Source organism: Mus caroli, unplaced genomic scaffold (assembly GCF_978045245.1).
Source record: "Mus caroli unplaced genomic scaffold, Mus_caroli_1 scaffold_20, whole genome shotgun sequence".
Lineage (NCBI taxonomy): Eukaryota > Metazoa > Chordata > Mammalia > Rodentia > Muridae > Mus > Mus caroli.
The window spans coordinates 6,207,015-6,226,119 of NW_028227275.1; the positions used below are offsets into that span (position 1 = coordinate 6,207,015).

The following is a 19,105-nucleotide window of genomic DNA, read 5'->3' on the forward strand; positions in this document are numbered from 1 at the left end:
TTGACCTCACGACGCAGAGAACCCAACCCAACACTTTGACAGGGCATTTCCGGAGGATGCTGTGGTTTACACTCAAGGGGAACAGTGTAGAGCCTCAAGGCAGAGGCTCAGGGCATGGTTGTAGGACAGTGGAGGCAGGTAGGTGCGCTGGAGTGAGTCCACGGAAGCCCACGGAAAGGCCAGAGGCAGGAGGGGCAGCCGCACAGCTAGGGCTGGATCCAGAGCCGTTCTTGCTCAGGATGGGAAACTCCTGACTGAACGCATGCGCAGACCTGTGTGTCGACTGCTCATTCTGGACTTGGAGAAATTAATTCTGATCTGTTGTGAGAGTTCAGGCAAATGATGAGGGCTTATGTCAGTATAGCCGTGTTCTTGGAGAGGAGAGCAGAGACAAACTGAGAAGGAATTAGTAACCTGAGTTCCTAAGAGTCAGTGCTTGCCCCCATTTGGGGCTCAGCAGAGGGCATAGGGAGACCAGATCTGCCGTCTCCCACCTCTGGTCACTGAGAAGAAGCTGGTGAGGACTGGGCTGAGCTTGTGTGAGAAACTGAACTCTTAACTTCCAAGCAGCACACAGCACTGAGGTCAGCTCGACCTGCCAGGAGTTCCAATGCAGTGAATGCAGAGAGAAACTGCAGGGAGGGGCCGGTCGCTGGACAGGCAGGGCCTCCCACAGTGGCATTCAGTCTAGGCCCCAGCCTCACCATGCGGGATGCTCTTCCTGATCCACTCTGAGTTCTCTAGATCCCAAGTCTGCAGCCAGCCTGTGTGATCCTTCAGCAGAAGAGAAGCCACTGTTGTGGTCAGTGGTCCTTATCCACACTTAGCCCTGACTGTCAAATAGCTTATCGTGTAATAGGGACCATAGACAGACAGCATAGTGACACTGACAGGAACCTACGGGACAGATGTGTCTTCACAGGGGCTAGATACCCTCGTCACACCCCACAGCATTTTTTCCCCAGCACCAGGGAACCAAGAAACTAGATTAGAAAATCACCAGACAGGTTGGCTGGGGAGATGGTACAGTGGTAATCTGTTTGTGAGGCCCTCAGGCCTATCCCTAGAATTGTGCAGGAAAAGTCTGGGTGTTGTGGTGTCTGCTTGTGGTCCCCATGCTGGGGAGGCAGAGGCGGGCAGGCGGGCGGGTGGCACCATGGACTCTCTGGAAGCCAGCCTAGCCTGTTTGTCAAGCTCCAGGCCTGTTGTATGTAGATGGATCTTGGTTAATGGCATGTGGCTGTTGTGGGTTGTGTGCTGGCCTCACATGCGCCTATGCGCGCACACACACACACACACACACACACGCACATGTTCATGGCAGACAGCCCTGGTCTCAGCACTAAGGTGACTTGCCTGCTGGGGCTCACACACACACACACACACACACGCACGAGTGCACGGCAGACAGCCCTGGTCTCAGCACTAAGGTGACTTGCCTGCGGGGCTCACACACACACACACACACACACACACACACACACGCACGCGTGCACGGCAGACAGCCCTGGTCTCAGCACTAAGGTGACTTGCCTGCTGGGGCTCATACACACACACACACACACACACACACACACACGCACTCGTGCACGGCAGACAGCCCTGGTCTCAGCACTAAGGTGACTTGCCTGCGGGGCTCACACACACACACACACACACACACACACACACACACACACGCACGCGTGCACGGCAGACAGCCCTGGTCTCAGCACTAAGGTGACTTGCCTGCGGGGCTCTCCTGTGGTCAGAGTTGCTCACAGACTCACTCTCTCCAGATCTGGTTTTGAGTGAAGCTTTTTTGTAAGTGCCAGTCATTTCTCACTTCTCACAGTTCCGTGTTTCTCCTCAGGAGCTCAAGGCATTGCTTATCTTTCCGACAGAGCAGACACTGGTGTTTTCTTTCATCTCATTTAAGTCTCCACAGTGACAAACACATCTCAGGTTACATTGCTCACTCACTGAATTTATTCTGAAGAATTTCAGAATGATGCTACAGTTCACCAACATCTTACCTTGGTTTCCATAAACAGACGCAAAGGAGACCAGAATGTTAACATTGAATATATATAGTATTGTTACTTACACCAATGCAAATACTAGTGTTTGAAAACAACTTCTCTTATTGAAAAGACTAGGAAGAGGTTGTAAATTTAGGACAGCTGACAGCAGACTTTCAGCTTCATGTCTAAGCTTATCAGCGCTGCAGAGAGGGACCTGGAGCTGGGAGCAGAGTTGTTTTATCCCTGTATGGACAAGTGATAAATACTGAGGCCAGAAGAGGAGGTCTGATCCCCTGGAACTAGCGTTACAGAGGCTTCTGAGCTGCCATGTAGGTGCTGGGAGTTGAACTCAGGTCCTTTGGAAGAGTAGCCAGTCATCGTCGCTGCTGCGCTGTCTCTCCAGCTCCCGTCTCCTGTCTGTAAAGATGGTGATCCTTGATTCCAGCTTGGTAAAATTATCCCTGCCCCATAGGGACCCTCTTTTAAGCATCAGTTACTTGAGAGTATTTTCCCAGGGAATATTTGTTCATTTTACAAATGTGCCATGGGATAATGTCTGTGTGCCTCAAACTCTGACTGGGGATTATGGGTGGGGTTTTGTTTTTAAAAATACCCTTTTCTTTTCTTTCTTTCTTTCTTTTTTTTTTTTTCATTTTTGAGACAAGGTTTTACTCTGTGGCTCTGGCTGTCCTGGAACCGGCAATGTAGACCAGTTTGAACTTGGAAGTCCTACTGTCTCTGCCTCTTGAGTGCTGAGATTAGAGGCATGCACCACCATGCTCAGCCACTGGTTAACTTTGTGTATTTAGTGTATTCTGATTATTCTCTTCCTCACACTCTCTTATCTTCCTCTCATCTTTGTTAACCCCTCCTCCATTCCTACCAGTCAGTCCCGTTCTTAGGTTCTGACATTTAGTTTTGTTTTGTGACTCATTTATATATCTTTTTTAAAAAAAATCAAGGACTTGTTTCATGTGCATGAATATTTTGCCTGCATATATGTTTATGTACCGCGTGTGTACCCAGTGCCCAAGTAGTTCGGAAGGTGGTGTCGATCCCTTGGTACTGGAGTTGCAGATGGTTGTGAACCACCATGTGGGTACTGGGAATCGATCCAGGGTCCTCAGCCAGAGAGGCTAGTTTTCTAACTCCTGCCCAGCCTGTGACCCATTTGGTTTAGCCAGGGCCATGCATCTGTGTGATGGGATGGACCTGCCTCCTACAGCCTAGAGAACTCACCAGTGGACACACAGAGAAGGCAATGACTCAGTCTCCCTCAAATCCCTATCCTTACCTCTGTGGATCACGTTGTCAGGTTCCTTTTTGGCTCAGAAGTTACGATGCAGCGATGCTCCCAGGCTAAGGAGTGAGTGAAACACGTCAGCAACACGGAAAAGGAACCCCTGTGTTTTCATCATCAACATTCAAATGACACGTGTGCTTCTGTCCGGATGGCAATGCTTTGGACTCTCTTGACATTTGAGTCTTCTTTTTATATTTTTCCTTACAAATAATTTGTGCATTCTTGAATTTGCAGTACCTTGATTCACAAGCTTGGGGGCTTTTTCATAAGACGGAGGCTCGATGAAACCCCAGATGGACGCAAAGACATTCTGTACAGAGCGTTGCTCCATGGGGTGCGTATGGCCTTTAATTGTCCTCAAGCCCGCAGCATTAGCTGTCATTGGAGAGTGAGGGAGACGTGTTGGGTTTGGTTGGGTTTGGGAGATTACTGCATTGCTGTGGGTGATTCTTGTGTGTGATCACCCAAGCACAGCCGTGCTGGCATCCTTGCCTGTAATGGATGTGGGGAAATGTTAGGTCAGTGGTGAAGTTACAGTGTTTCTCTGGGCTTTGTCTTAGGGTTTAACTGTCCTGCACTCACCCGAGTTGCTCAGTCTTCTGTTCATGTCTGATTTTCTTGTATCTCAGCATGTAGTTGAACTCCTCCGACAGCAGCAGTTCCTGGAGATCTTCCTGGAAGGCACCCGGTCCCGCAGTGGCAAGACCTCCTGTGCCCGGGCAGGGCTCCTCTCAGTGGTAGTGGATACTCTGTCGTCCAACACCATTCCTGACATCCTCGTCATACCCGTGGGCATCTCGTATGATCGCATAATCGAAGGTCACTACAATGGCGAACAGTTGGTAAGGAGTTGGCCTGCATCAGGCCGTCTGGGCCTCTCCAGCTTTTATGTATTTAATGACACCGTTGTGCTAATCATCTGACACCTGCCTGGGTGGGCATGCTGAGTTGCCTTCATCTCATCTGTCAGCTGTGAGAGTCTCACGTGGTGGTCTCCTTGCGGTCTCAGGGTTGATTTCCTGTGAATTTTAGTGAAGCCTGAAGACTGGCAATCGCAAACCAATCCGAGAAATGGGAGGAATTTTTTTCAGTAAATTTTTACCAAAGGATGCACCAGTCATAAGCACTTAGATGAGATCAAAATGAGTTTATCTATGTGACTAGCACCCAAATTAAGGACTGATATTATCAGCACCCAGAAATCTTACGGGCTCCCCTCCTGTTAGCCCCCTTTGGGATAGTCACGTGTCTGACCTCTTATAAGAAGATTGAACTTTATAGAATAATAACGTGTGCAGTTCTTTGGAATCTGAATGCCTTGTGAGCACAAGCATTTGTGAGGGTTGGCCATGTTGCTGCATGCAGTTGAGACTTCACAGTGGGGAGATGTTCCACTGTGTAAGGAAATCACACACACAGCTTGGAGCTTATCTTTTGCTACTTTGTGGGTTCTTTCTTCTACTTTTTCCACCCTTTCCCTTTCATCCTTTCATCTCCTCACTTGATAGGAGAGAAAAAAGAGTAGAAAGGAAAGGGGCGGGGTATCATCCTTTACCTACTTCCTGCTGATTAGGAATGTCGAGTTCCTTGGGGCAAGTTTGATCTTTGAGGTCAGGATATCTTCTTCTTTGTGCATGACTACTGAACAACCATGACCAGCAGCAACCAGCAGCAACCAGCAGCAACCAGCAACAACCCCCAATGCCTCTTGGAGCCCTAGCATTTATATGCTCTCTAAGAAAGTCCCCAGCATCCCAAACGTCACTCAGTCACACAAATTACCTGTGGCTGTTGAAACCATGCCCCAGCTAGAGCACGAGGCAAATCATAGTCAGCTGCTGCGGGTAGAGTGAAGCAGCCCCATATCACACCTGGGATTAAAATGAAAACGTTAATCTTACAGTATTTCTGTGTTTTTTTAAAGAAGCCAAAATTTTAAAATATCTTTAGAACAGCTCTTTGAAAGAAGTCTCAACACACTTCGCTTAGAGCCTTTTGGGTTTACTTACACGTGTGCATACTAAGGGAGGGTGGCCAATAGTTTAAGCCGGAGTGTACTCGGTTGATAAGCACTGCCCACTCATGAGTCCACATGTGAGGCACATCACCAAATGGCCTCGCCAGCAGTGTGCAAGTGCAGGGGAGCTCCGCTTTGCTTGCGTAGAGTGGAACTATTGGACAAGGTATGTGCTTGGCAACCTGAGGCTTTAAAAAGTAGGAGGTACTCCTGGGATTTTAGCTCCTGTGACTTTCAACAGTTCCTGCACTTGAGGGATGCATGGCAGCTGCAGCAGCAGCAGCAAGCAGGTCATCCTCCCTCTTCACTGTTTAGGGGAAGCCCAAGAAGAACGAGAGCCTCTGGAGTGTGGCGAGAGGCGTTATCAGAATGCTGCGGAAAAACTACGGCTACGTCCGAGTGGATTTTGCACAGCCATTTTCCTTGAAGGTGAGGGTGTGCCAAGGTACAGGCCCAAAGCTTGCTTTTTAAACAGTTCCTTTTAACTTTTGAAGATCAAATATAGTTTATATGTTGCTATGAAGGATTTTTTTTCCTTTCTTTTAAATTTCCAGGAATATTTAGAAGGCCAGAGTCAGAAACCTGTATCTGCCCCCCTTTCTCTGGAGCAAGCACTGTTACCAGCGATCCTTCCTTCAAGGTAGGCTATGGGTCCCTGTGGGACTCGGCTATCCCATCACTTTCCCTGATTGTGTAGGACAGCAGGTCAGCCTTAGGAAGAGATCTTTCTCAGACCTCATTGCAGTAATATTCTTGATTTGATGGAAGATGTGAAGATGTGAGTTCTCTCGCACTGTCTCTGCTTTTCTCTGTCTCCGTCTCTCTCTGTCATGTGCGCGTGTGCGTGTGCGTGTGTGTGTAGGCTTTGTTTTTAATTATGCATAAAACCTTTGTGAGTTTGTGAATCTTGTTGGATCATTTGATTGATGCTTTTGAATATGTGAACTGGGTTTTTATTTTATTATTTTATTTTTCAGTGATTGCTTGGGTTATACATATTGTAAGTCAGATGCATAGAAAATGTTTGGTAGTAATTGAATTTTCCAGAACTGAAAATGCTTTGTAATTTAGAGTCCTAAAATTAGAGTTTTCAGCTGTTTTAAAATATCTCTTGCTTTCTGCATTCATTCTGCCAGTGAGTTTGGAAGTGATATATTAATAGACTATTCAGTGATTAATAAATGAAGTATTCTGTCTGAAAAAATATATTAGGCTCCACATTGCAGAGGAAAATAATCCAGAGAAATGATCTATTTATCATTTAAACTTAAAATGTGTGGTGATCGGAGCTACTCATAATTTAGAGATTAGTTCCGTATTGTGTGCCTTCTAAAGCGTGAGGCTAGGTCTAGCCTTGTGTATGTCAGCCCAGCAGTCAGAAGGCAGGAGGCATGCTGCAAGCTGGAGGCTGGCCCCATCCACACAGTGAATATTAGCTAGTCTGGGCAACAGAAATAGAAGGCATCTCACAAATAAAAGTGAAGTTGCGCTGTGGGGCTGAGAGGGGTGATTTGTCTCTTCAGACCGAATGACGTTGCTGATGAACATCAAGACCTATCCAGTAATGAGTCCAGAAACCCAGCAGACGAAGCCTTCAGACGAAGGCTGATTGCAAACCTGGCCGAGCACATTCTCTTCAGTAAGTAAGCTGCACGCTTTCTGCTCACACGGCCCTCGGAGCGGAGTAGGCTGTCCACATTTGGAACTCCGCCGGGGGGGTCCCTCTTCTGAGTCTATCACCTACTGCCTAGGTTGTGACAGGCAGGATCCTGGAAGGAAAGTAACATCGAAGGTGGGTGGGGCTCAGAATACAACAAACACCGCAGGACCTCTGATGGAGCGGGCGCTCATCACTGATTCTCCTGCTGCTTAGAGCGGGCTGTGTCGAGGTGATTGGGCCTCGCTTGTGACGGCCTGAACTATTTCATGGTCTGACATCTCGGGGCTTTTAGCGGTGTCTCTTTCACCTCTGACTGCATGAGGCCTTTTACTCAGTACTGATTGGCTGCCCATCTAAGGCTGTGTGAATTGTGGGTGTGGACGGAGCCCTGAATGGCTCTGCACTCTCGTGGATTCTGCTTTTGTTCTGTGCTATCTGTGCACAAAGATGCCGCCAGGCTAACAAAGCAGCGGGTGGAGCGGCCACCATCAGGCTGTCCTGGAATTCCAAGTTGTGTACTGTGGTGCCCTTGAGCACCTGAACAGGACACCGGTCACGAGATTAATGAATGTAGAGATAGGATGGAGCCTGATGCTGTGACTTCAGACCTGCTCTTTCCCTGCTGGGTATGCTGGCTTTTCACCATGGGGACCTGCAAGGACAGGAAAGGAGACTACAGCCCATGGCATGCATGCTGTGGCACTTAGTCCAGGCCCCTTTAGAGCTCCAGAGGGGGCCTGCGCTTTGGGTCTTGGTATTTCATTAAAGGCATTTTGTTGACTGATCTAGCCTACTTGCTCTGGGTTGAAGGTGGATCTGTCTTAGAATGTGGCCTCATGGCTAAGTGATTGCTCTGAAGTCATTTTACCAGGGCACTGTCAAATCCAGTTGTATTTCCACTGTAAACTGCAGTTACAGGAATTATAGCAGAAGACGTGGTTAGCTCCACGGGCTTCTGTTTAAAGCTAAGCACTTTCAAGGCCTCATGTTAGTTAGAGCAAGGCCAGCTAACACTCTGTTTCTTTCCAGCCGCCAGCAAGTCCTGCGCTATCATGTCCACCCACATTGTGGCCTGTCTGCTCCTCTACAGACACAGGCAGGTACGTCTTATCGCTCCTTCATGTTCTTTGGTAGAAGCCTGGGTGTTTGTTAGGCTGAGGCTAGGAGAAGAACAGAAAAAGAAGGCTGGCACCCTGCCCTGAGCCCAGCAGTCCAGCGAGGGAAAGAGCTACACTGTGAATACACATCGTGGAAGGATACTGTTTCTGGTTGCTGTAGGTAATGGAAATAAGGCATATTTCAGGACACAGTATACGTTCTGCTGGAAAAGAGTTTCCAGGCAGTTTGCTCTGAATATTAGAGCCCCTCTGTCCTCCCACAATAGGCTTATGTAGTTCTGCCATGGATAGACCACGTCTACCATATTCATTGTCGTGCTCTTCACATGAGCGCTTGGGACGTGTGTTTAAAGCCAAGGGAATCCTCACGAACGCTCGGATCCTTGGCACTACTGTCAGGCAGCCGCTTCTCTTTCCCTTTGTGCTCAGTTTTGTGATGGGACATCTGCCCGTGACAGTCCTGGGGAGCAGTGCCTTTCCTACTTGCTCATGTTGCTGGTCTGGGCCTGTCTCTGTGGCTGTCAGCAGGGCAGTCATAGCAGGAAGAAATCTGGGGAAATGAGGCTTTCTGATGCCACAATCCGTTTCTGTCTCTATGTAGGGAATCCATCTCTCCACGCTCGTGGAAGACTTCTTTGTGATGAAGGAGGAAGTCCTAGCTCGAGATTTTGACCTAGGCTTCTCCGGGAATTCAGAAGATGTCGTCATGCATGCTATTCAGCTTCTGGGGAATTGTGTCACCATCACCCACACGAGCAGGAAAGATGAGTTTTTTATTACTCCCAGCACAACTGTCCCGTCAGTCTTTGAACTCAACTTCTACAGCAATGGCGTACTTCATGTCTTCATCATGGAAGCCATCATAGGTACATTAGGGCCTGGATCACATGGTGATGCCTGATTGGTTTAGCTGCTAGCCCCTTGCTCTAGAGAATGGGACACTGGAGTTTACTCTAGTGAAACGGCTGCCTACTGAATTTCCCTGTGTAGTACTGAGTTTCTTACTGTGGGGGTGAATTAAGAGAGTTCTGGGGCGAGCAGGAGACTTAGCTTTCATCAGCTAGGCCCTCACGGAATGGGATTCTTTGGGGCTGTAGTTAAATTTCTCCAGCAACTGCAGATTTTGTTTTTTTATTTGTTAATAGGTTCTATTGGTCATTTAAGAGTCAAAGTTTCTCTTTGAGACCCAGGACTGTTGACTTCAGATTCCCTGTATTTCCTTAGCTTGCAGCATCTATGCAGTCCAGAATAAGAGGTGCTCTGGAGGGTCTGCTGGAGGCCTCGGCAACCTGATCAGCCAGGAGCAGCTGGTGAGGAAGGCCGCCAGCCTGTGCTACCTTCTCTCTAACGAAGGTACCATTTCTCTGGTGAGTGGAGGTGGCTGGGTTTCTACCCAGCTTTTGGTTATGGAGTTCCTGGATGAAAGACATACCCACAGCCTTAATATTTACAACCAGCTCTAAGCAGTACAATAGCTGGGCAGCTGCCTAACTCCATGCTGTTAGAATCTTCTTTACAGTGATAACCAGAGTTATTACTGTTTACTATGCTCCATCTGGGCTCTCTTAGCTCCAATTGGGCAGCCCTCAGGGCCACACCAGCTTGACCCTTAACCCACAGCGGCTTCTCCTTACTCCTCTCCTGCACCTTCTTCCTCCTTGAGGTCCTGCTCTTCCCCCAAGCCTGAGAAGCCTAACCTTCACTTTGTCTCTTCTGCCCAGCTATTGGCTGTCAGTCATCTTTATTCACCAAAAAGAAATAACTTGGGGGCAGAGTCACTCATCTTCTAACCTGCTTCTGGGGCACAGTCTTAGGGGCCCCAAATTAGCATTAGAATACAAGCAGCATTAGGCCAGCTCACTGCAGAGGCACCTCCATGCCCCCTGATCCTTTCTTAATTGTCTGTGTGCAGCTGTGAGACGCCTTTAGTTCTCTCAGAACATCTCCCGTCCATGCAGCTTTCTGACCCACTTCTGAGTTTCAGAGCCACTAAGCTGGTCTGGCCTCGACTGTCTTGGCTTTTGTTTGGCTCTGTAGCATGAGAGATTGTTGTAAGTTCTCAGTTAGAAGGTCCTGTGCCAGTTGTCAGTAACCGACACATCTTCTTGTGGGTGTTAGAACCCCAAACGATGAGTGTGAGCCCCAGAAACCTTCTCAGCTTATACTTTCAGAGGCTCAGAAGTAGAATGTTGAATTTACCACCGCCCTGCACTTGGTGACATTTAAAATGCAGCCTACATATTGAGCAGATTTGGGATACTTGAACCATGTAGAATCTACGTTTGCCTGTACTGTTCTTTTTAGCTCATATGACTGTATCTTGGGACATTCACACGTGTGATCATTTTTAGTGTGGTCTTCTTGAACATACTCCTTGTGTGCGGTTGACACTTGAGTTGCAGGGTCAGGAGGGTGTGGGTAGTGGGGCTCCTCAAGTGGCCGCGTGTTCCTTGTGGGCCTCCTGAATCATTGGGCTTCTGTGTTTCCTCTTTCGTTACTTGTGTGAGCTGTCTTCACCGTAAGACAGCTCTTGCATGGAGATCATCTTCAAACAGAAGAAACAAGATTTCCCAAAACGTCCAAGGAGTTGCTCCTTCCAGGGTTCATGCCACCGAGGCATTAAGCTCAGTAGCACTCCCTATTGTTGGGGACACACTAAGTGTACTGCCACTCATGGGAAGGGTCTTTTCTCTGGCCTTGTCATGACCATTTATCAAGACAGTGGACCTCAGAGATCAAAGGACTTGTTCAGGGGATGAATAAGGTGGTGGAGTCTTTAAGAAAAGTATGGGGCCAACTCATCTTTAAATGGCCTTTTCTTTTTAGCCCTGCCAGACTTTTTACCAAGTTTGTCATGAGACAGTTGGCAAGTTCATCCAGTATGGCATTCTCACAGTGGCAGAGGTAAGAGAAATGGCCTGGCTTTATTTTCTTTAGTTTCTTGCTCTTCATTTTTTTTTCTACCAATTATTTATTTAAAACAGTGTTTCTGCTGGTTATTTTAACCAGTAAATATACTTGCTATGTGTTTATGTTCAGACAGTAGCAGGGGAGAGTAAGAATGGGTACAGATGTCTGGGGATTGTTTAATATTTTGATTTCTTTTGTCAGAGGTGTTTTCTAGATCTTAATCTGATCTCTGGCATACGGACGTTGATTCTTGGATGAGACGTGAAGCATATTAGGTGTTCGTAGCTTGTGCACAGTTCATTTTTCTCTCTTGAGATTCCAGAGTCTTGTCTAATAGATTTAGTGTGGTTCAGAGGGGCTGGGAAAGCCACCCTCCACTCAGAAGAAATGGAAGTTCCTTCTTGTGACTTCCCCAGCCTCCATCTGTCCTCCCTGCTGCCTCCCGGGTGGTTTTGAGTTTGGAAAAAGTTTGGAAATACGTGTGAGGGACGCACGGCTGAGAGGGCTCAGGCAGGCTTCCTTGGCTTTGGCCCATCAGTTGCATGTTTGGCCGTGTGCCAAGGAATCTTATTTACTGTCCGCTCTCTTCTTGGCCTAGCAAGATGACCAGGAAGATGTCAGTCCTGGCCTTGCAGAACAGCAGTGGGACAAGAAGCTTCCGGAACCCCTGAACTGGAGAAGTGACGAGGAAGACGAAGACAGTGACTTTGGTGAGGAGCAGCGAGATTGCTATCTCAAGGTACTTTGTGAGGAATTCTGGGTCAAGAACAGTGAGATGTTAGGTTTATATTGCAGTTAGATAATGGTACTGGTGACTTCTTCATGTCCAAAGTTCTTATGCACCAGTTCTAACCACTGAGTAAAGTCACTGAAAATCAGTCCCTTAAATTGTATAGTGTGGGAGCTGGTACGTGGAAAGGGAACAGGATTGGGAAACCATGGATGAAGAAAGGGTGACTTTCAGCACCTCCAGGAATGCACAGGCCTCTCCCGACACCCACCCCTGCACCTGCTCTCCACAGGGCAGTGATTTTGTTTCCAAATGACACTTAGGAACTAACTCTCTTTCCATCTGGGTTTTACCAGCTTCACCAATGGACAGCGGTCTCGCTTCATGCGCTTGAATACATAACTTCTGTTCCCTGCTCCTTACATGCGTGGGTGTCTATCACACTTGAAGTGCATGCCTCAGAGGGCTCAGCCCCTAGACCAGCTGTTCCAAGGGATGAGAACTTGTAACAGTCCTGTCGGTCAATTAGGATGATTCATTCTAGATGAGTGTTGAATGGACAGGCCCCTCAAATCCTATGGGAGGGAGGGAGTGCCCTGAAGAGCACTCTGGTCCCAGCTGATCGTTCCTAGCCAGTCATGTGCTGGAGCCGCAGGCTGCTTCCATGCAGTGCTAGTGGGAGGACCATCTTCAGCCCTGGGATCCCAGAGTCCCTAGCAGCTGACCCTGCTTTCCCTCCCTTCCGGTGACCTCACCTCTGCTTATGCTCTCAGGTGAGCCAGTCCAAGGAGCACCAGCAATTCATCACCTTTCTTCAGAGGCTTCTGGGTCCCCTGCTAGAAGCCTACAGCTCGGCTGCCATCTTTGTCCACAACTTCAGCGGTCCAGTTCCCGAGTCTGAGTACCTGCAGAAACTGCACAGGTACCTTATCACCAGGACGGAAAGGAACGTTGCCGTGTACGGTATGTGCAGTTTCATTTTGGCTTCTCTGGAAAACTGTTTCCCCAAACAAAAACCAAGACAAACAAACAAACAAAAAAAAAAACCCAAAAGCTGGGGAGTGGTGGCACATGCCTTTAGTCCCAGCACTTAGGTGGCAGAGGCAGGTGGATCTCCGTGAGTTCGAGGCCAGCGTAGTCTACCGATTGAGTTCAAAAACAAACAAAAACGAGACTGTTGAGGATTGGTTCTAATGCTATTTGTGTTAATTTGGCTCCTGAAATCACACGGGAACTGCATGTCTGCGCTGCGGTTCCCTGCTCCCAGTTGGCTTTGATTGAGATATAAAGTTGCCAGAGACCAATGGCTAGGCAGGGAGACAGAGGTGAAGACTTTTAGGATTCCCGGGAAGGGACTGAGGTAGGAGGAAGATGCCGGGAAGGTGCAGGAGGGAGAGTTGGCCAGAATGTAGGTGCAGGGATGGGTGTGGGGTGTGGGGTGTGGGAAGCCCCAGGGGGGCTGCCCTGAAGGGCAACAAGGATAAAATACAGATTTAGGAAGTGTCAACTCAGGAATATTGGAGGGGAGTGTGTTAGCCACAAGGAGGTTCAGGAGTGGCCCAGCCATTAAGCTAGTGACGTCATATTAAAATATAAAGGTGGTGTGTATGAATCTTTCATTTTTTATCCAAAACATTTGGGTGGGTGACGAGAAATACTTGCGCACGCTCTGGGAGCACAGAGTGAATTTAATGAATTACTGCTACACCAAACAAACCAAAACCACAAACCCATTTTCCTATTATTATATAATTCTGTTAATTTTGGGAAATTGGGGAAAAGGTACAATTTTGCTGACCGTTCATTGGACAGATCTGCTGTGGTGTGCCATACAAGCTGAATGGTCCAGCTCTGTGTTGTGTGTCTGCCTTTGGCCAGCTCACATGGTAATGGAGGTTCATGCATGCTGCCTGTGACTCTGTCTGCTGTGTAGTCTTTCACTGTATGCTCGCCACCTCCTTCAGTCTGCTGCTGCTGGGGGTGTGAGCCATTGTCAGCGAAGGCCTCTTTTGCACAGTGCTGCCCTGCGCCTGTCTGAGTCCTGGTGGTTGTCTGGCACAGTGGGGCACATGCCAGTCAGCGTTCAGAGCCAGAAGAAGTGTAGAGATCGTCAGTCCCTTCGTGCCACTTTGGGACCACCTGTCGCAGGCCCCTGACTAATCAGTGGCAAATGTGGGTTAGAGATCCTGTTTCCTGGGCTGGAGAGATGGCTCAGTGGTTAAGAGCACTGACTGCTCTTCCAGAGGACCTGAGTTCAATTCCCAGCAACCACATGGTGGCTCACAACCATCTATAACGGAGCCTGATGCCCTCTTCTGGCATGAAGTTGTATATGTAGCAGAGCACTCATACAATAAATTAAAAAAAAAAGAAAAGAAAAAAGAAATCTTGTTTCCTGACCTCTAGACTTGAGCTTTGTATGGCCATAGGTCTAACCACCATCACTGTCTGCTATTAGCAAGCCATTCTGCACCACCGTGCTTGGTTCTTACAAGACTGCAAGATGGATGCTTGGTGCATCTGTCTTCCTTCTCTCCTAGCTGCCTCTTCTCCTCTCTCTGCTTTCTTTAATAGATGGCAGGATAGGTTTAAGGAGATGGCAGGTCCCTGGAAGAAGGCTGTGAGAGTTGCCATTAGCAGGAGGGCGCTTGCTTCAGTCTGGACTCCTGCGTTCATGTTCTTTGTAGCCTCCCATGTAGAGACCGTATGCTGAGCCTGAACACTGAAGGCCTTGTTGTCTCTCTGCAGCTGAGAGTGCCACATACTGTCTCGTGAAGAACGCTGTGAAAATGTTTAAGGACATCGGGGTATGTGTCCACGACCACGCTGCCTTCTGTTCTGTGTAGCTCCGATCTGTTGCTCTGCCTCTGTGGCGGGGGACGGGGGGAGGGGGGTCCAGAAGAAGCAGTTTGTGCTGGGCTAATTGGGAATGTATTTCCTAGTGTGTGAGGGTTGGGATCAGGACGTGCTGAAGGCCTGTTTGATGCTCTGGCATTTTGCTGGTTTCATATTCATTCCCAAACTATAACAGACATTAGGCGAGTTCAGTGTTAACTTTCCCACATTCTATTTTTTTTTTTTTTTTTTTTTTGCATGTTTACTAGTATTGCTAGAATTAGCCTCGGGTTTCTTTACATCCATGTCTGATGAGTTTCACAGAGCTGCATGTGGCCTTTTATAAGGGACTGTTTCTGACTATATTCCAATATAAGTTGTGAAACCCAAGGCACTGGATGGACTCCCATTTACACCTTCTCACATGTCTCCACGCTTGCATCCCACTCACACCTCCATGCTTGCATCTGACTCACACCTCCATGCTTACATCCAACTCACACCTCCATGCTTGCACCTGACTCACACCTCCATGCTTGCATCTGACTCACACCTCCATGCTTACATCTGACTCACACCTCCATGTTTACATCTGACTCACACCTCCATGCTTACATCTGACTCACACCTCCATGCTTACATCTGACTCACACCTCCATGCTTACATCTGACTCACACCTCCATGCTTACATCTGACTCACACCTCCATGCTTGCATCTGATCCACACCTCCATGCTTACATCCAACTCACACCTCCATGCTTACATCCAACTCACACCTCCATGCTTGCATCTGACCTACATGCCTACAGCTTTGTATGTTTTCTGACGTTTTGGGTTATGGACATAGGTCAAGGACTGGGCTGGTAACAAAAGTACTTCCTTTGCAGTTTCTTTGACTCAGTTTCTCTTATCTTTCTCTCCAGGTTTTCAAAGAGACCAAGCAAAAGCGAGTGTCCGTTCTAGAACTGAGCAGTACTTTCGTACCGCAGTGCAACCGGCAGAAACTGCTAGAGTATATTCTGAGTTTTGTGGTGCTGTAGCGATCTCTCAGCACCTATCTTGAGCGAGGAGCTGATGAGTCCCTTGCAGACTCCAGTCTGACACAGAGTGGCAGGTATCCTGGCATGGCCCAGCCTGCCCTACCCCGAGGAGACTTCCAGGAAGACACGTGCCTTCTGCCCCCGTGGACCTGCGCTCCTCCCAACACAGACGCAGTGGCCTGCGCAGAGCACTTGGGGCCAGTGCCATCTGGATTCATGATCACTAGGTTATAGGTGAAATCTCAGTAAGTTATTTTGGAGTTTATTAAAGGTTCACATTTTAAGTACAACTTTTCAGGCTAGTTACTGTGATGGACATTGAGGTGTTTGTAGAACTGACTCTTATATAGTAAGTAATAATGTTTCCTTTAAAATAATTGGGCCATCCATTCTCTGTCTCCATTATCGCTGTCAACAGAAGTTATGGGTTGTATGTGAGCCCTTTCCTCTCAACTGCTTTACTAAGGAGCAATGATGTCCTGGGCCGGCACACTCAAGATGTATCTGAGTAGCTGCCTGAAAGCAGATGACACTGCAGTCAGGACGTGAGAGGCTGAGGAAAGAGCCAGCATCAGGAGGTGACTCTGGTTGGCGAGGGTGAGCTGTGCTTGGCCAGGAAGGTGGCATTAAAGGCTGTGCTCACGTGACAAGAGTGCCTTTGAGCTGTAATGACCAGCGTTTAGAGTCCCTGTTGCTGATACCTTTGAGTGATAGACACCTGCTGCTTTTGAGGAGCTCGGCTGCAGTGATCATTGGCTTGTGGCACTCTGGCTACACACTGCTGACCCAGGGGTTCCAGACACTGCTCACTCACTGGGTGCTGTGACTAGTGTATGGCTTGTGCCCAGATGGCGCACTGTGCAGCCTGTGTAGCATGCACAGTGACCCAGCTGAGTGGCAGGTGGTTGGAGGCAAGGACATTTATGTGGGCTACATACCCAAACTTCCTGCCATGTAAAGGCGAGTGATGGTGAAAACATCTCTGTTGTAGTGGGTAGGTGCCTTTCTTATGAGCAGGGAGCATAACTGTTAGTTATTTGTGGTAATTATGGCAGATTTCAAGATCACGTGACAATGCAGTCTCTAATTGTTCACTGTCCATATGTATGATTTTATGGAATTATGAATTTTTCTTATGAGTGTTGTATAGATGATTTGAATTTATAAAAGTATTAGGGATGAGGTTTGTACTTTCCTGAACTTGAATTTCAAACACTAACTGTATCCTATGAGTGAAGTGTGTGTTGGGGGAGGGTGGGCCCGCCTGGTGTTACACAGAGCATGATGTGGCTGGTCTGGAGCGCATAGCAATAATACTGTGCTGTGGTGACCTCCGCCCTTGCCTTGTGCATGGCACACCTCCTTTTCCTTTGCTTCACTTCTGTCAACTGTAGCGACTTTGGTGTGGAGTGAGATGCTCACCTTTAGCCTCTGCTCCCCTAACTAGGCTGGCACTTCCCTTGGCTGTACTTGGGGGACACCCAGAGAGGCTGGTGTACTCCCTTGGGTTTACCTGTGGGGGCTCAAGCATTTTATTGGTCTCTGTTTTTTTTCCCCCCCTCTAAATGGGAACTGCAGGTGGCTCCCTCTGATCTGTCTGTCAGTGGGTGTTGCTGCCCTGCTTGTCAGCTCTGCAAATGAGCGCTGCTCCCAGCTTGCTCAGAGACTGTGTGTCCTGCGTCCCTTGCCGTGCTCTCCCTTTTGGTAGGTGTTACTTTAAGAACTTGCTGTTGCCTGACAATTAACTCACTGTGAGGATAGGCATGCACGCTTTTCATAATTAACTGGTGCTTTGAAACCTTTCTTATGGAAGAAAAATCTCAACCAAAGTTATGCTCTTCCTGACAAGCTGACCCTTGAGTTAATTTTAGCACAACTCATTCTTCAGTGCCTCATTATGAAAGAAAGCATCACAATAAGGCTTCCAGGTAGCCCTGTTCCTTAATAGAAACATTCCCCTTGTTTTCCAGCAGTGGGGGGCTTCCTCGAACGATTAAACAAACTAGGTGCTTGTATATAATTTATTACAGTTTACTGCATTTCTGTCAAGTTGAAATGCATGCCCTTCAGGGGAAGACTGTGAGTCAGGTTTAATAAATAAAAACCTAATACTAAGCAATATGAAGCTGCACTCTGCTTTTAAGTGAGGCCAAGCCAAGTAAGCCAGAGGGGGAGGGGCATTTGCTTTCCAAATCCTAAGGAAAAATGAAGGCAAAACAAGTGTTATGTCCATTCAGCCAGGAACACACTCTACGCTTCCTGACTCTCTTAAACCATGGACGTCAGGAGGCCAAATGCAGAAGGTATATCTGGGATGGATGGCAGGGAATAGAAGCTAGGACTGGAGTTCCTGTCCTGCCGCCTTGGTTCCTGCAGTGTTCGTATCATGTGATGCCCTGAGATGGGGATCCGTGGGAACATGCAGCGCCCTGCAATGCGGACAGGACTGCATCTGATAGTACACAGACCGATGCACGTAGCATTTCCCAAACTGTTTGGACCTCAGGACCTTTTCCCCTCTGGGACACTGCATGCCATGGAAAACCTTTTCAGAAACTACATTCATTGTTCTTTAAGCAGACCAAAAGTCACAACAGTGGCAGGCAGGCTGCATGCTTTTTGTATCGCTCACGATGCACCGTGGCATGCTCCGGTATCTTTCCTCACTGGAGAGAGCAAGCACAGGAAGCTGGCTGCAGTGCCTTCCTCATGAAGAACCTACCGCAACCCTGGCCTTTTTAAAATTGAGAGTAGCAGAATTAATAGAGAAATTAAAAAATTAAAATTGGGGTAAATAATAAAGGTTTTAATTCAGATCTAGAAGAAAACTCTGCACAGTTGAATGCAGATTTTTATCCATAGATTACTGTAGTGTTTTGAAATGATAGGCCCTACCTTTGAAGTTTCTAAGACTTATTATGGGATGTAAATCTGTTTTTTAAAAACACTTTTTAGGGGCTTGAGAGCTGCCACCTGGCATTTAGTTTAGTGCAACCAGTGACTGCTTCATGAGACTTCTGACCTTGCTTCCCAACAGCTAAAGGGCTAACTGTCTTTATGGAAGGCATTTGTTACAGTATTTGCCCATTGTACAAAGCAATGCTAGATTGTTGTAAAAAGAATTGCTATTGTAAAAAAGCACTGTGTGACTTTGTGAGCGACACTGCCTTGGAAATGTTGACTGACGTTTATGCCTGGTGATAGCATGTCCCGAGAAGCATGGACATGGAGTTTTGTTTTAATAAACCAGAAAAAAAACAAAAAAACAAAAAACAACCCGACTGATTTTTAATGTCTTGAATTTGTTAAGACTTTTATGTTACTCATTTTGCCCTGTTTGTTTAACTTCACAGGACTTTGTTAGGATGTAACCTGAGGTCAACTTGTGGGTTGCTAGCCCAGCCCTGACTTTATGGGCTCACGTTCCTTCAACCTTGATGAAACATTTGGCAATGGGGATGCCTGCTCACATCACAGAGACACTCTG

At 47.7% G+C, this 19,105-nt stretch overlaps 1 protein-coding gene across 5 annotated transcripts in view; it reads left to right on the forward strand.

Moving 5' to 3' along the window:
- The window catches only part of Gpam (glycerol-3-phosphate acyltransferase, mitochondrial), a 95,553-nt gene extending 76,659 nt beyond the window's left edge, over positions 1-18,894 (forward strand). For all 5 annotated transcript variants that reach the window (XM_029472900.2, XM_021151280.3, XM_021151279.3 and 2 more), the window contains 13 exons: positions 3,541-3,640; positions 3,936-4,148; positions 5,639-5,752; positions 5,878-5,963; positions 6,847-6,962; positions 8,013-8,083; positions 8,703-8,967; positions 9,326-9,468; positions 10,928-11,005; positions 11,610-11,750; positions 12,515-12,704; positions 14,490-14,548; positions 15,502-18,894. In XM_029472900.2, the coding sequence (XP_029328760.1) occupies positions 3,541-3,640; positions 3,936-4,148; positions 5,639-5,752; positions 5,878-5,963; positions 6,847-6,962; positions 8,013-8,083; positions 8,703-8,967; positions 9,326-9,468; positions 10,928-11,005; positions 11,610-11,750; positions 12,515-12,704; positions 14,490-14,548; positions 15,502-15,618 (1,693 nt within the window). In that variant the 3' untranslated portion in view covers positions 15,619-18,894. The remainder of the gene's footprint in view (positions 1-3,540; positions 3,641-3,935; positions 4,149-5,638; positions 5,753-5,877; positions 5,964-6,846; positions 6,963-8,012; positions 8,084-8,702; positions 8,968-9,325; positions 9,469-10,927; positions 11,006-11,609; positions 11,751-12,514; positions 12,705-14,489; positions 14,549-15,501) is intronic.
- Positions 18,895-19,105: the final 211 nt, after the last annotated feature.